The 13,921-nt window shown below is 41.4% G+C and overlaps 1 protein-coding gene across 5 annotated transcripts in view; it reads right to left on the reverse strand.

Moving 5' to 3' along the window:
- Positions 1–8,587, reverse strand: part of GUF1 (GTP binding elongation factor GUF1) — a 46,618-nt gene extending 38,031 nt beyond the window's left edge. Inside the window, exons 1-4 of one of the 5 annotated variants that reach the window (XM_032789900.2) lie at positions 7,907–8,587; positions 4,861–4,972; positions 3,150–3,298; positions 2,805–2,885 (exon numbers count right to left, since the gene is read on the reverse strand). In XM_032789900.2, the coding sequence (XP_032645791.1) occupies positions 2,805–2,885; positions 3,150–3,298; positions 4,861–4,972; positions 7,907–8,053 (489 nt within the window). In that variant the 5' untranslated portion in view covers positions 8,054–8,587. Of the gene's footprint in view, positions 1–2,804; positions 2,886–3,149; positions 3,299–4,860; positions 4,973–7,906 lie in introns of those variants that run through there. The other 4 variants (XM_032789901.2, XM_032789903.2, XM_032789902.2 and 1 more) reach the window with 4 other exon arrangements.
- Positions 8,588–13,921: the final 5,334 nt, after the last annotated feature.

Here is a 13,921-nt window from a genome sequence, read left to right on the forward strand (position 1 = left end):
CTGATCTATACCCCTCAGGATGGAGACAACACGGTAGAGAGCAATCTCACCAAGCATTCGCAAAACTACAATACCGCCGTACGAGAAAAATAGGAAACGGATTCACCCAGAAGCCAGACGATAGACCCAGCAAAGCTCCTATCCTCTGCAGCAAACCCAAGAAAGGAAACGAACAGGACTCCACTGGCCATCACATACAGCCCCGCCTAAACCCTTCCAAACGCCCATCCTCAGGTATCTTAAAGCCATCTGGACAATGATCCCCAACTTTCACAGGTCTTTGGGGTGCCGGCTCACTCCGTTGCCACAGATCAACCTGGCCAACCTGATTGATATTCTCACCGCATCATGGCACACCGCCTCCATGATAACTCCAGTCTCAGGAACCAATCCATGCAACAAAACCCGATGCAAGCTCTCTAGCACTAATTATTCGAACCAGCGGACACCATCACAGGACCTAACCAGATTCAGCCCATACCATCACGTGGTTCATTCACCTTGCCACGTCACACCAATGATATACGCCATCAATATGCCAGCAATTGCCCCTCTATGTACATCTGGCCAAAACTGGACAGAACTTAAGGTGGCCAGTTCCGCAGGCAAAAAAACTTCAGGACCAAGATTCAAAGAAGAAACCGCTGAGTCTTCAGTTCATTTGCAATTTGACACCATCGCTCGGGTGGCACTAAACAAAGACTGTGAATGGCTTGCACTTACAGAACAGTTTCTCCTTCCCTTGGTTTTGCACACCTCAACTGCTATAGAACAGGCCCATATCTCCTCTGATTTGAAAACCTCGTTATCTCTAGCTTGCTTGCTAGCATATATATACCTGCCCCTGGAAATTTCCACTACCTGCGTCTGACGAAGTGGGTATTCACCCACGAAAGCTCACGCTCCAAAATGTCTGTTAGTCTATAAGGTGCCACAGGATTCTCTGCTGCTTTTACAGATCCAGACTAACATGGCTACCCCTCTGATACTTGACAGTGTGGTGAGTGACCCTGTTGCTAAGTTATAATTTTTATTTTTAAAAAAGCTCCAGAGGGGATCCTGGTAAATACAGGATGGTAAGCTTAACTTCAGCATCAGGCAAATTGGTTGCAACTACAGTAAAAAAAACAAAAAACAGAATTATCAGACACTTAGATGAACATATGTTGGGAAAGGGTCAACATGGCTTTTAAAAAGGGAAATCATGCTTCACCAAGCTTGTATAATTCTTTGAGGGGGATCAACAAACATGTGGCTAAAGGTGATACAGTGGATACAACATACTTGGACTTTCAGATAGCTTTTGACAAGGTCCCTCACCAAAGGCTCTTAAGCAAAGTAAGCAGTTATGGGATAAGGGAGAGGGTCCTTTCATGGATCAGCAACTGCCTAAAAGATAGGAAACAAGAATAGGAATAAATGGTCAGCTTTCACGATGAAGGGAGGTAAATAACAGGGTACTCCAAGGCTCTGTGTTGGTTAACGTATTGAAAAATGATCTGGAAAATGGGATGAACAGTGAGGTGGCAAAGTTTGCAGATGATACTAAACTGTTCAAAATAGTTAAGACCAAATCTGACTGCAAAGACCTAAAAAGGGATTTCACTAAACTAACTGGACAACAAAATGGCAGATGAAATTCAGTGTTAAGTATGAATTAATGTGCACGGGGAGAAAAATAATCCCAACTAGCCATACGAAGTGATGCACTCTAAATTAGCTGTAACCACTCAAAGATCTTAATCATCGTGGATAGTTCTCTGAAAACATCCACTCAGACGCAGTCAAAAAAAGCTAAGAGAAAATGGAAATGTATTCAATATATTCATAAATGTTTTGGATGATAGCATAGGGAATACATCTAAAGTTTGCAGATATTAGTGTCTGAAACATGGTTATAAGGAGTTAAACAATTATTAGATGTTAAACTATTTATAAATGAAACCTTAATATAAAAAGTGTGACATACTTGTACAAATCAATCTCATTTCAGTGTTCTATAGCTCCATTATTAGGAAGTGCTTCAGATTTCAACTGCACATCTTATTTGAAATTAAACTGTGTTTAAATTAAACTTTAACACTATTTACCTGCCTACAACTACTGACTTAGGTGCGCTTTCAGAAATATAGCAAGATCCAATGTTTGATATCCTGTTGCTTTAACAAGATTAATTTTCCTGTAAATAACTATTTACTAGGTATCTATTCTGTCCCTCTAAATAGGCACAAGCACAAATGTCATTAAAAGTTATGTTTTTAGCAATACTATACTATAGCTAGAGTTAGGAATGTCTCCCCCAAAGCAAAATTTTAAATTCAAAATCTCCAACAGTTTGAAGTGCTGCTGACTGTATCACAAAACTAAACAAAATGAGTATACTCCTCTTACACTGGTCTGATTTGCATTGTTTCTGCATCAGAATTCCAGAATCAACTTGGCTGTGGGGGCTTTATCCTGTGAACTGCTGAGCACTTCCTGGAAGAAGCTGAGTGCCTTCAACTCCACAGACTTTACTAGAGTTGAAGGCCCTCATCAGTCCAGAGGATGAGTTCAGCACTTTGTAGGAAGCAGGGCACTAATCTTGCAATATTAGTGGTTAAGCTTATTTCATTTTCATTTCATAGGAGAGCGTATCCACAGACACACATCTAATTGGTACTTCCTAAGTCGCTTTCTCATTCTTTGTCTGAGGTGGCAATAGCGCTTTTTCCAAAGGGTGAAAGGGGAACAAAGCGGAAGTTTAAGTGACCTAGGAAACTTCATAAGGTAATACTATAGAACAGGAGAATTTTGAACTCTACCTCATTTGCATCCACTACAAGAATGACACCTTGACAGGCAGACAGTGACCGTGATACTTCATAGCTAAAATCTACATGACCCTGTGAAGAAAAATTGGTATTTAGAACTCCAAGTACAACTTTAACTAGAGTCATTTGCAGTAACAGTCTCTGGTTAACTTTATCTGTATGATATTAACACATCAGCTCAAGCTTCTGTGGAGGAAAAATATTCAGGATTAATTTACAAATTTAATACCACAGAATAATGGGCAAACCTAACATTTCAAAAGAGTGAGAGTATTTTAAAGTAAAGACATTTAGATTCATGTGATTTTTTTTAAGCAGTATTTATACTTAACTTACTGGTGTGTCAATGAGATTTAAGAGGTAGTTCATTCCTTCATAACTGTAAAAGAGAGATGCAGTCTGTGCCTTAACTGTGATCCCTCTTTCCCGTTCCACTTGCAGTTTATCCAGCACTTGTTTATTTTGGTCAGTTTTAGCAATTGTTCCTAAAAACACGTTTTAAAAATTGAATTTTACACAAGTATAATTTTTGCACTGTCCAAAAGGAGTATGGTAGCTTCTATTTAGTTTCTAATACAGATCATTGAAAACTATCGAGTGATCCAAAGGGAAAGGATTCCTTCCCCCAAAGTTTAAATCTAGATCTAAATGGTGACTTTTTACATAAGAGCAAAGCTCGATAAAGCCACTTTCCAAAGGCACACAGGGCACTTTCCTTCATGAGGTGGGGCTTATCTATCAGTTTATGCAGAATCTAAGCTTTCAATTAAAATCAAATTGTTGCATGATCTGGTAATTACAAAAATAACTTCTTGTAATGTGAAATGATGCAGTAATATCTTTCTGAATCTACAGACATACTGAGGGAGGCTTAAGACCTATAAATCATACTCCAGACCATACCCTGGGAGTTCCTTTGGGGTCGGGGTTGAAGGAATCCTTCCCCCTTGGATCACTCAATACCAGCACAGTTCCTCCATGTCTACTAGAAATCCAGCCTCACAAATGAAGCAGCATCTCTGCTACTTGCACTCTTTCTACTTGAGGCATGAAACAGTCAGCAGATCTGCATACCAGAGACTCCACAGGATCCGCACTGATTTCTTAATGTGCACATGGCAGTCAGGTCAACAAATGGGTGTGCATTCCCAGCATAGACTCACCCAGAATATAATAACCATACTGATTTCAAGACAAGCTACACCTCCACAGTCATGAAACAAGGTCCACTATTTCATCGTAAGAGTGATGTGACCTAGAGTAGGTTGAAACATTTTCATCTAAATGAAATTTCTGTGTAATGTGTTGTACGGTTAACGCTTAAATGTTTTGTAGAGATGTACCATTTCCACAATTTTTCCAGGAAGGTTTTTGAGCCTGGGGCACACAGAGAGAACTCTGCTCTAAATCAGACAGAGCAGAAAGATGAACCTGGATCTCCCACATCCCAGCCCAGTACACCAAGCTATAAAGTGTATGATGCATACATTCCCCTGACCATTCCATTTTCACAAGCCCATACAAAGATTTTTTGCTCCAAAGTAAGTCAGCTCTATCTCTCACTATCGAAATGGGAGGGCTAACCATGAAGTACCTGTGTTAAGTTTTACTCCCCAAAACCATTGGCTTAAGTTTCCAGGTTTCAACAATCCCCTTCTGACTGCCCAAAATTTTCTATGCCCTTCAAGCTGACTATAAGTACAATAAATATTGTAGGTACTGACCTACTTATCGTTTATCAGCAGTTGCACAGAGAACACTACACTTCTAAATATAATCTGTTCATCCCACTGCCCAACACATCCCTTCCCTGTTTTTTCCTACCCTCCCTTTTTGTTTTATTTTGTCTAGTTGAGATTTGTTTGCAATACACCAGAATCTATATTGCTGTACAACTGATGGTGTATGTGCATGAGAAGCCCAGGACTAGAACAGCATGGGTATTAGAGATGCTGTGGTAGAACTGTACTAGGAAGTCTGCACAGCATGTGCCCACATGACGACAAGTAAAGGTAACTAAAAACACATCTCAAATCACAATGCTTACCTGTAATTTCCAAGAGCCTGTCTGCTAGAGTGCTTTTGCCATGGTCTACATGAGCTATGATACTGAAATTTCTAATATTTTCAACAGGAAATATAGACATATCCAGTTTTTCCTGAAAAACATAAAATGTGGAGATTCCTATTCACAAAGAGATTAGGGTGTAATTTCACAAACCAGCATGCAGAATACCTCTATACATGAATAGGGTGACCAGATGTCCCGATTTTATAGGGACAGTCCTGATTTTTGGATCTTTCTTATACAGGCTCCTATTACCCCCCACCCCGTCCCAGTTTTTCACATTTGCTGTCTGGTCACCCTAATACATGAAACTAGTAACTCCTTATTTCTTTGGGTTTTTTTTGAACTTGAAAAATAGTTTCTTCCTTACTTCTCTCCTTTTGTTTTCCCCTCAGGGTTTGCATTGCCACTCAAGTCTGTTTCTGTAACTTGTACAAACATTTGTGAGATTAGTACATGAACAGCTACCATTAAATCTATTTAAATTTTTGTCCCTTGATAGAACATTCATTAGAGTATTTTGAAGCAGCTTTGCAGGTGTTTCAGCATTCTAAAATAATTCTGAGGACAAGCTAGGGAAAAGGATAACTAGTACAAGTGTTTCAGACACTAGGTAGCTGAGATTAGGCTATGGCTCACCTCTTTATTCTATCAAGTTTCATTTCCAGCTGCAAAAGTGTAACCTGAGAAATTAATTCCTCTACACAATTAGTCTTTTGGGAATAGTTCCTCCAATAATTACTAAGTATCAATTCTATTCGAAACTACCAAGAGGAAGGAAGGTTAGAGGGCAAAGAAAAGACACACAAACAGCTTTTCTAATACAGATTGGTCACAAGCTTGCCAGTGCAGGCACTGGAGGCAGAAAGTTTAGAAAGAGGTGACAAATGGAAGAGGACCAAGACACCTAAACCAAAATAAAAATATATCTGAACATGGTCCTTGCTTATGACCCTCTGTATATTTTAGTCAAAGAGTGTCAAACTTGTTCTGGAGCAAACTGAATTCCACTCTTAGCTGTAGTCAGAACCAGAGTATAAATTGAGGCCAGCATACTATGAACAATCTGAAGTGGAACACCCACTGATATCAGCAAGTATGGTGCAAAGACTCTGGCAAGACTCTACCTCTATGTATTAAGATTGTAATTAGTCAATATTTTATTGGCCCATTCAGCAAGAAAATATGCTCAGCTTTATGACCCCTCCTATTTTCCTCTCCTTCCTCATACTCCTTTGGTTCACTACCTCCTCCGCTTCTTTCTCCCATTTACATCTGCTTTCCTGCAGCAGTTTACCCCCACCCAACCCTTTCCCCATCCTATCTGCTAATACATGCAAAATAAAATAATGCTGCCTTTTAAAGTTAGTCTTTAGTATTAACATCTCAATAAGTTTAATTGACGTTGTGGGGTGTTAATACCTAACAGCTACTATTTCAAACTGTCTGCAGACTCAGGAAAAACAACAATGTATAAATGTTTACAGTTGTAAAATACATTTACAACTATGACAAACTTATTTTAACCTTAATAAAAGTTTAAACTCTGCAGAATACGACTATGCAGCAGGCTAGGTAAGTACATCAAGTGGTCAATCAAGTCCTTTTTGGTAGGATGTTATACCTTTCTGAAGCAACCTTTGCTCTGTGGCTGACTTTTGGCTTTCCTTCAGCTACAAAGATTGTGCAACTGTGTCTCAGAACCAAATTTTGTAAATTTTTAAAGCAAAAAAGTCTTCCACTGACTTCCACAGGTGTTATCTGTATAAGGACTGCAGGATCAGACCTTATATCTCCTATATATGGCATTTTATAGGCCATGTAACAGGCACTATATTATGCATGCTGTAACTCATTCCCCCTCCCCCCCCCAAAAAACAAAACCATGCACTATTTAAGGCAGGGATCGGGCAACCTTCGGCCGGCCAGGGTAAGCTCCCTGGCGGGCCAAGCTGGTTTGTTTACCTGTCACTTCTAGAGGTTCGGCTGACCGCGGCTCCCACTGGCTGCTTCCAGCCAATGGGAGTAAGGTGACCAAACAGCAAGTGTGAAAAATCAGGATGGGGGGGTAATAGGAGCCTATATAAGAAAAAGACCAAAAAATCGGGACATCTGGTCACCCTAAATGGGGGCTGCGGGAAGCAGTGCAGGCCGAGGGATGTGCTGGCCACCGCTTCCCGCCACTCCCATTGGGCTGGAGCAGCAAACCGAGGCCAGTGGGAGCTGCGATCAGCCGAACCTTCAGACCTGGCAGGTAAACAAACTGGCCCAGCCCGCCAGGAGGATTGCCCTGGTGGGCCAGGTGCCAAAGGTTGCCGATCTCTGGTTTAGGGACTGTTTAGTCTCCAACTGCATTGAATTAGAGTACAGTTAGAAGCAAAAAGCAATATTTTTATTACAGTCAATATACACTATCACATTATGTTCAGCAGAAACAATAGGACCTGTTTTTTTGTTCTTTACAAGGGAAAAAGTGCATACAAAGCTCAGAACAGTAAACAGATAAACTACTCTTCCTTCCATGTCTATTGCCAAAGATTTTGGAGCCTTTTAAGCTATGGTAATACTAGCACTCTTTGTGTTAAAAGTATGCAAATATTGACTAATCACATGTCAAATACCCACAAGTTCAGTAAGACTTCCCGTCTTACAGATGGGGAAACAGATGAGGTTACACTGACCTGCCCACCTAGCCAGTGGCAGAGTCACAATTAGGACTCAAGTACCTAGGCTCCCAATTTGAGTTCAGACCATTAGACATAGTTGAGTTTCAAACTTTATTTTGAACCAGAGCAAACAATATTAAAATCCAACTGACTGAAGATAGACAAGCACCAAAACAACATTTTTGGAAAATGACTGATATGGATAAAACAGGGTCAGTTAGGCCTTCTTGCTAAGAGTAGAATTAAAAGTTGAAGGGCCAAGAGACATCCAGTTGGGTTAAAAGGATTTTCCATCCCGCATTCGACAGTACTACAAGTTTTCTAATATTGTATTTATTTCAAACAAAAAAGATCATCACCTTTTGGGAACTGTAGGGTCTGGAGAACACAACATGAGCCGCAGGGCATTTTTCCATGCACGGCTGACAGCATAACAAAGCTGCAGCGTTACAGACGCGCCGCAGCCTGACACCGACCCCCGCTGCCCTGGTCACACGCGACAACATGGTGTCCCAAGGGGCATGAATCACACGCGGCCCGCACGGAGGCAGAAGTCACGCGGGGCTCAGCCGCGGGCTCCGCAGAGCCGCCTCCGCTCCTTCCGGCTCCGAAGCAGGGGAGCTTCGGGACCCATCCAGGCACACTCCAGCAGGACCTGCCCCACCCACGGTCAGCGGCGGGAGAGACGGGAGCAGAGTCACGCTCGGGCCCAGGAGAGCAAGCCCGCCCCCGGGCCAGCCACACCGGCTTGTTACTGCCTTACCCCCCCCCTCCCGGTCCCTGCACCAGAGGCCCGGCCGGCGCGAGCCGCAGAGCTCCAGCTGGGGTTGCGCCCGCAGGACCAGGAGTCTCGCGGGGCAGGCGGCTCTCACCGCCAAGCTGCACGAGCCAGGCGCTGCCCGCGGCCAAGGCTCCAGTCCCAAGCCGCCCCCTGCACGCGCTGGTGAGAGCCTGACCCGGAAGCACAAGGGCGAGACTGGTAGCAGCTGGGACAGCGGCTTTTGTAGCACTGCGCATGCGCTAAGTCGGATTTAAGGGCAGTTGGCGACGCGAGCGAGAGGTCTTTTCGCCTGGTCCCGCCCCTGGGGGTATTTCTACCCCGCCGCCTTCAGGCAACCTGCGTTAAGGCAACGTACAACTCCTGCTCCTGGGGGGCGGTGCGTGTCCTCACCAGGGACTGACCTAAGAGGCCCCGTGTGGGGGGCTGAGAGCCTGGGCTCTCAAGTCTGTAGCAGCTCCTGCCCCACCGCCTCAGAGCCTGGCTGCCCCGCGCGGCTCCTGGCTGGACGCTGCTTTCCGCACCCCCATTCCCTGCTGGGATCCTGGCATCCCCCGGCTCGCGGGGGTGGCCCAACTCCGCAGTCAGCAGCCAGGCCGGGAGCAGAGATGCGGGAGCAGCCCTCGTCCAAATGGGAGGCCCTGTTAGTAACCGGGCTGGGAACAGGGGGGACTTTCTTGTCAATTTTAGGGCTCCATGGAATTGGGCAGGAAAGTCAAGAAAGAGTAACAGCCAACAGCTGGTGTAAGTAACAGTGTCTAGGTGTTTTAGAGTAGCAGCCCTGTTAGTCTGTATCCCCAAAAAGAACAGGAGTACTTGTGGCACCTTACATGGACACTGCATTGCCCTGAGTACACAGACATAAGCCCTACACCTCTCCTGGAGGTGGAGTTATGTCAGTGTAAGTAGTGCACTTAGGTTAGCAGGACCAAGGCTGTAGCGTGTTCACTGATACAGGTCAGCATAAGCTAACCTGCACTGAACTAACTGCAGTGTAGACCATGGCTGAATGATAACTGCTCTGCATATGCACCCTTTCCTCATGGAGCTGTGCGCATCATAGCCGCATTCACTAATCCCTGCTGCTTCTCCCATCTGGGTCACGCAGCAGGTCTCTCAAAGGGAGGCAAAGCTTCCTATTGGATTGGCCCCCCCCACATGTAATTTAGGCAGCCAAACACCTATCTTTCCCAGTTTGGGAACCAGTCTGGGTCTTAGGAGGAAGATAGGTATCTGGATGCCTATCATGAGGCAGTAGTGTGCATGCTAAGATGGTCCAATAGAGTGAGGCTAACATGTGCCTGTCCAGAGGCAAAATCATAGGCCCCTACAGGGTTTGGTGTCAGCTGAGTGGGAGTTTTGTGGACCATAGTGGTGCCTTAAAATGAGAGTTAGGCACCTCAGTCCATTTGTGGATCCCACCCAATTCCCTGACTAAAGATCGTTATTCCTTTTTTAATAAATCTGTTATTTTTAAATGCAAAACATGTTTTGATAAATACAAAGAAAACAAGTATGTTTAGCATACTTAAGGTGGTTTTGTTTAACTAATGAAAAACAATTTAAAAATGCAATTTTTGTGCGCTTTTAATTGAAAGCCTGTTTCCATCCAAATGCAGCTTGACACAAATCACAAGCACAAAATTAATCATCTATTAAATAAATGCATCCTTCACCATTACTGAAATAATAAAAATGTAAAAATGAAGAATCTGAATAAATGTATAAAGTGATAAAGAGTCATGTGGCACCTTTATAGACTAACAGAAGTATTGGAGCATAAGCTTTCGTGGGTGAAAAATTTCCATTACATGCGTCTGGCGAAGTGGGTATTCACCCATGAAAGCTTATGCTCCAATACTTCTGTTAGTCTATAAGGTGGCACAGGACTCTTAGTCTGGATCTGTAAAAAGCAACAAACACGGCTACCCCTCTGATACTTGAATAAAAGTATGTTAATCTAAATAACTGATTAAATACATTTGTATAGAAGAAGCAACATTTAGTTTAAAGGCTATCTTTAGTTGTAATGTTACTGGATGCCTTGACTTCTGTTAAATCATATTTCAAATTCATCTGTAAAATTTTTAGTGCAGCAGTGAGAATGAAATTCTTCTATACAAGAGCAAGCTTATTTTGGCCTTAATCCACAAATAGTACATACATGAATAAGGATCCATTAAGTGGATCCCCTTTCAGGATTTGGGCCTCTTTTTATAAAGCATTTCAGATGAAAGGTAATGAAGAAATATAAGTTTATTAATAATATATAAGAATATGTACAAGAAAGTCTCTGCTACAGAAAACTTTCCTACATATAAATGGAGAAATAAGATAACTTGACCCTGTTAATTCCTTACTCTGACATCAGATTCTTCCAAAACAAGGTATGCCTAATGGTCCGTCTTTTTGGTAGAAATCCATTTAAAGTATTACATTTAATTAATTTTTAACATTTCTTTATCTGTTAACCACAAAGAAAATATAGGCAGTGTAGAGTAAATGTGAGTCAACATTCTAAATAGTTTTTGTTTTCAATTTCAAAAAAAAAAAATGCGTAGTATAAAAAAACTAGGAAAGCACTTTTTCTGTTCCTATGTATTAAAGTAATATACTTTTCTTTATTACCAGGATTTTCTTTATTACAGGATTCTCTTAGCTTCTGGAGCTGTCCACAGATATGTTCTTGTGATTGTTTCTGATTACATTTCCTTCAGTGTTTGTTTTTGAGAACTTTACACTGGTTTTATACTATACATAGCATAGTATACCATGTTTGAAATAACTTGGTAATAGACTTTCACTGAAGTTCCTTCAGTGAGACAGAAATCCTGGTGGAGTGTGTTCTTCTTACTATTTGCCAAATCTCTTGTGTTATCAGATTGTCTCACTATTGTTTTGCCCCCCCTCCAATCTGTTTGTTGCATCCACCTGTTGTCTTTCATCTTATACTTGTAAGCTCTTCAGGACAGGGACTGCCTTGTTTGTATTTTTTAAGTGCCTTGCACAATAGAAACTTGATTCTTGATTAAAATCCCTAAATGCTACTACAGTACAAATAATAAATAATAGTTTGTTATCTTGAAAGCATTTAATATTTTTATCTGTGTTATCTGTGTACACCTAACTCAAAGCATAGCTATTTAAGCTTGTCCATTCTGCTTTAATAAATTTTTTTTTACGAGAAGAGTACTTAAAGAAAACTGTCACTCCTTTCTGTTTTTCCTTATGTTAATTATTGCAAATTGATCTTATCAAATCTTTCACATATTTCAGACCAGCTTGTGGTGATCTGTGTGTGTGTCATATCATTTTAGTATAACTTGGTGTCTTGTTTAACCTTGAATCTTATAGGAACTCTTCAAATCCTCCCCTCCCCCAGTTTAACCCTTATTATATATTTTTAGTGTCCATGTTTTTTTCTTACATGGAAACATTGTATAAATGTTTTCCAGAAAGCGGTGAACATCTATGAGCCTAATTTCTCTGATTACTCAGTTTAGATATATTTGATTTTCTATTCTCACTTGTCCAGTCTTGTCATAAACGGTTAAGGGTTAATGTCTCTCTTACCTGTACAGGGTTAAGAAGCTCAGTAAACCTGCTGACACCTGACCAGAGGACCAATGAGGGGACAAGATGCTTTCAAATCTTGGTGGAGGGAAGTCTTTGTGCTGTTTTTTTTTTTTTTGTTCGTTGTTCGCTCTTGGGGCTAAGAGGGACCAGACATGCAACCCAGGTTTCTCCAATCTTTCTGAAACAGTCTCTCATGTTCAAAATAGTAAGTACTAGCTAGAAAAGGCGGCTTAGTCTTATGTTTGTTTTCTTAACTTGCAAATGTGTGTTTTGCTGGAAGGAGTTTTGCCTCTGTTTGCTGTAACTTGGAATATCAGGCTAGGGGGAGAAGGAGTTCCTCTAGGCTATATAAATCTGACTACCTTGTAAACATTTTCCAACCTAATTTTACAGAGATAATTTTTACTTTCTTTAATTAAAAGCTTTCTTTTTTAAGAACCTGATTAATTTCTTTTCCCCTTGTTTAAGACCCAAGGGGATTGGATCTGCACTCACCAGGGACTGGTGGGGGGAAAGGAGCAGGGGGGAAGGTTAATTCCTCTCTATTTTAAGATCCAAGGAGTTTGGATCAGTGTAGCCTCTCGGTAACCCAGGGAGGGGAAAGTCTGGGAGGGGGAAAGGAGGGGGGATGGTTTATTTCTCCTTGTTTTAAGACCCTTGGGGCTTGGGTTCCCCAGGGAAGGTTTTGGGGGAACAAAGTGTGCCAGACACTATATTTTGGCTGGTGGCAGCGATATCAGATCTAAGCTAGGAATTAAGCTTAGAAGTGTCCATGCAGGTCCCCACTTTTGGATGCTGAAGTTCAAACTGGGGGAAAAATACCTTGACAAGTCTAATCAGGATTTCAGCTGTAATTGCATAAAATGTTTAGGTAATACCAGCATGACACTCAACTAAGACAATTGCAAAGATTTGTATCAAATTCTTTGTCTAAAGACATGTCAAATAAAGCAAGACATTCAGTATGTTTTGAGAGTAATGCCAGTTTAGAGACAACTTAATAGGAGGAAGATAATGATTTAAAAATAAAATTGTTGTAGACTTTCATTTTAACTTAGTTATTTGGCCTAACAAAGATCATAATAGTATAAAACTGTATGATAAATAGAAGCAAAAGCCTCACTGTTGCCTTTAATATCTATAACAAAGTAAAAAGAACAGGAGTACTTGTGGCACCTTAGAGACTAACAAATTTATTTCAGCACGAGCTTTCGTGAGCTGCAGCTCATGAAAGCTCGTGCTGAAATAAATTTGTTAGTCTCTAAGGTGCCACAAGTACTCCTGTTCTTTTTGCGGATACAGACTAACACGGCTGCTACTCTGAAACCTATAACAAAGTAAGGACTCTTGAGATGTTTGTTTTTAACAGTTCTGCCTGCTCTGTATGTTTACCCTTGTTAATTGCTACTAACATTTGCTAGCTGTTTTTCCTTCTGGAAAACCATTGATGGAATATTTGAAGTTTCTATGATACTGAGCTCGAGCATAAACTCAGGGTAGCCAGAAGTAGGTATAAGGCTATAGAATACCTTCCTTTTAAATCCTACTGTCACCATCTTCAGGCCCTACAGCATGACCCATCTCATTCCCATAATCTTTTCCCAAGTAACTATAAAGCAATATCTGCAAAGCTGTATAAGAAATTCCTGTTTTATTGCATTAATTTATTACTTAATATTGTAAACAGACAATATTGCCTGGATTTTGTGGCTCGCTGAGTTCTAGTGCAGAGGCTGCACTTGTGCTTTGCATAGTAGTGCAAGGAGCATGCAGTTGCTCAGAGCTTTCACTAGTGTAGCTCATGAGTTTGGTGTGATCTACACACTAAGCTAGTAATTGGATAAGCAGAGCCGCACAGATCCATGAGATGATATTGGGAAGAGAAAGGTGTTCTGGAAATGGAGAATGGGTATCGCAAGGGCCATGAATCCAGAAAAGCATGATCTCTGGGTACAAATGAGGAAGATATCAGTCATTTTTCTGCTGCATGTGGATAAGTTAGATGCATTGCAAATGTTGG

Source organism: Chelonoidis abingdonii, chromosome 5 (genome assembly GCF_003597395.2).
Source record: "Chelonoidis abingdonii isolate Lonesome George chromosome 5, CheloAbing_2.0, whole genome shotgun sequence".
NCBI classification, from domain to species: Eukaryota; Metazoa; Chordata; order Testudines; family Testudinidae; genus Chelonoidis; species Chelonoidis abingdonii.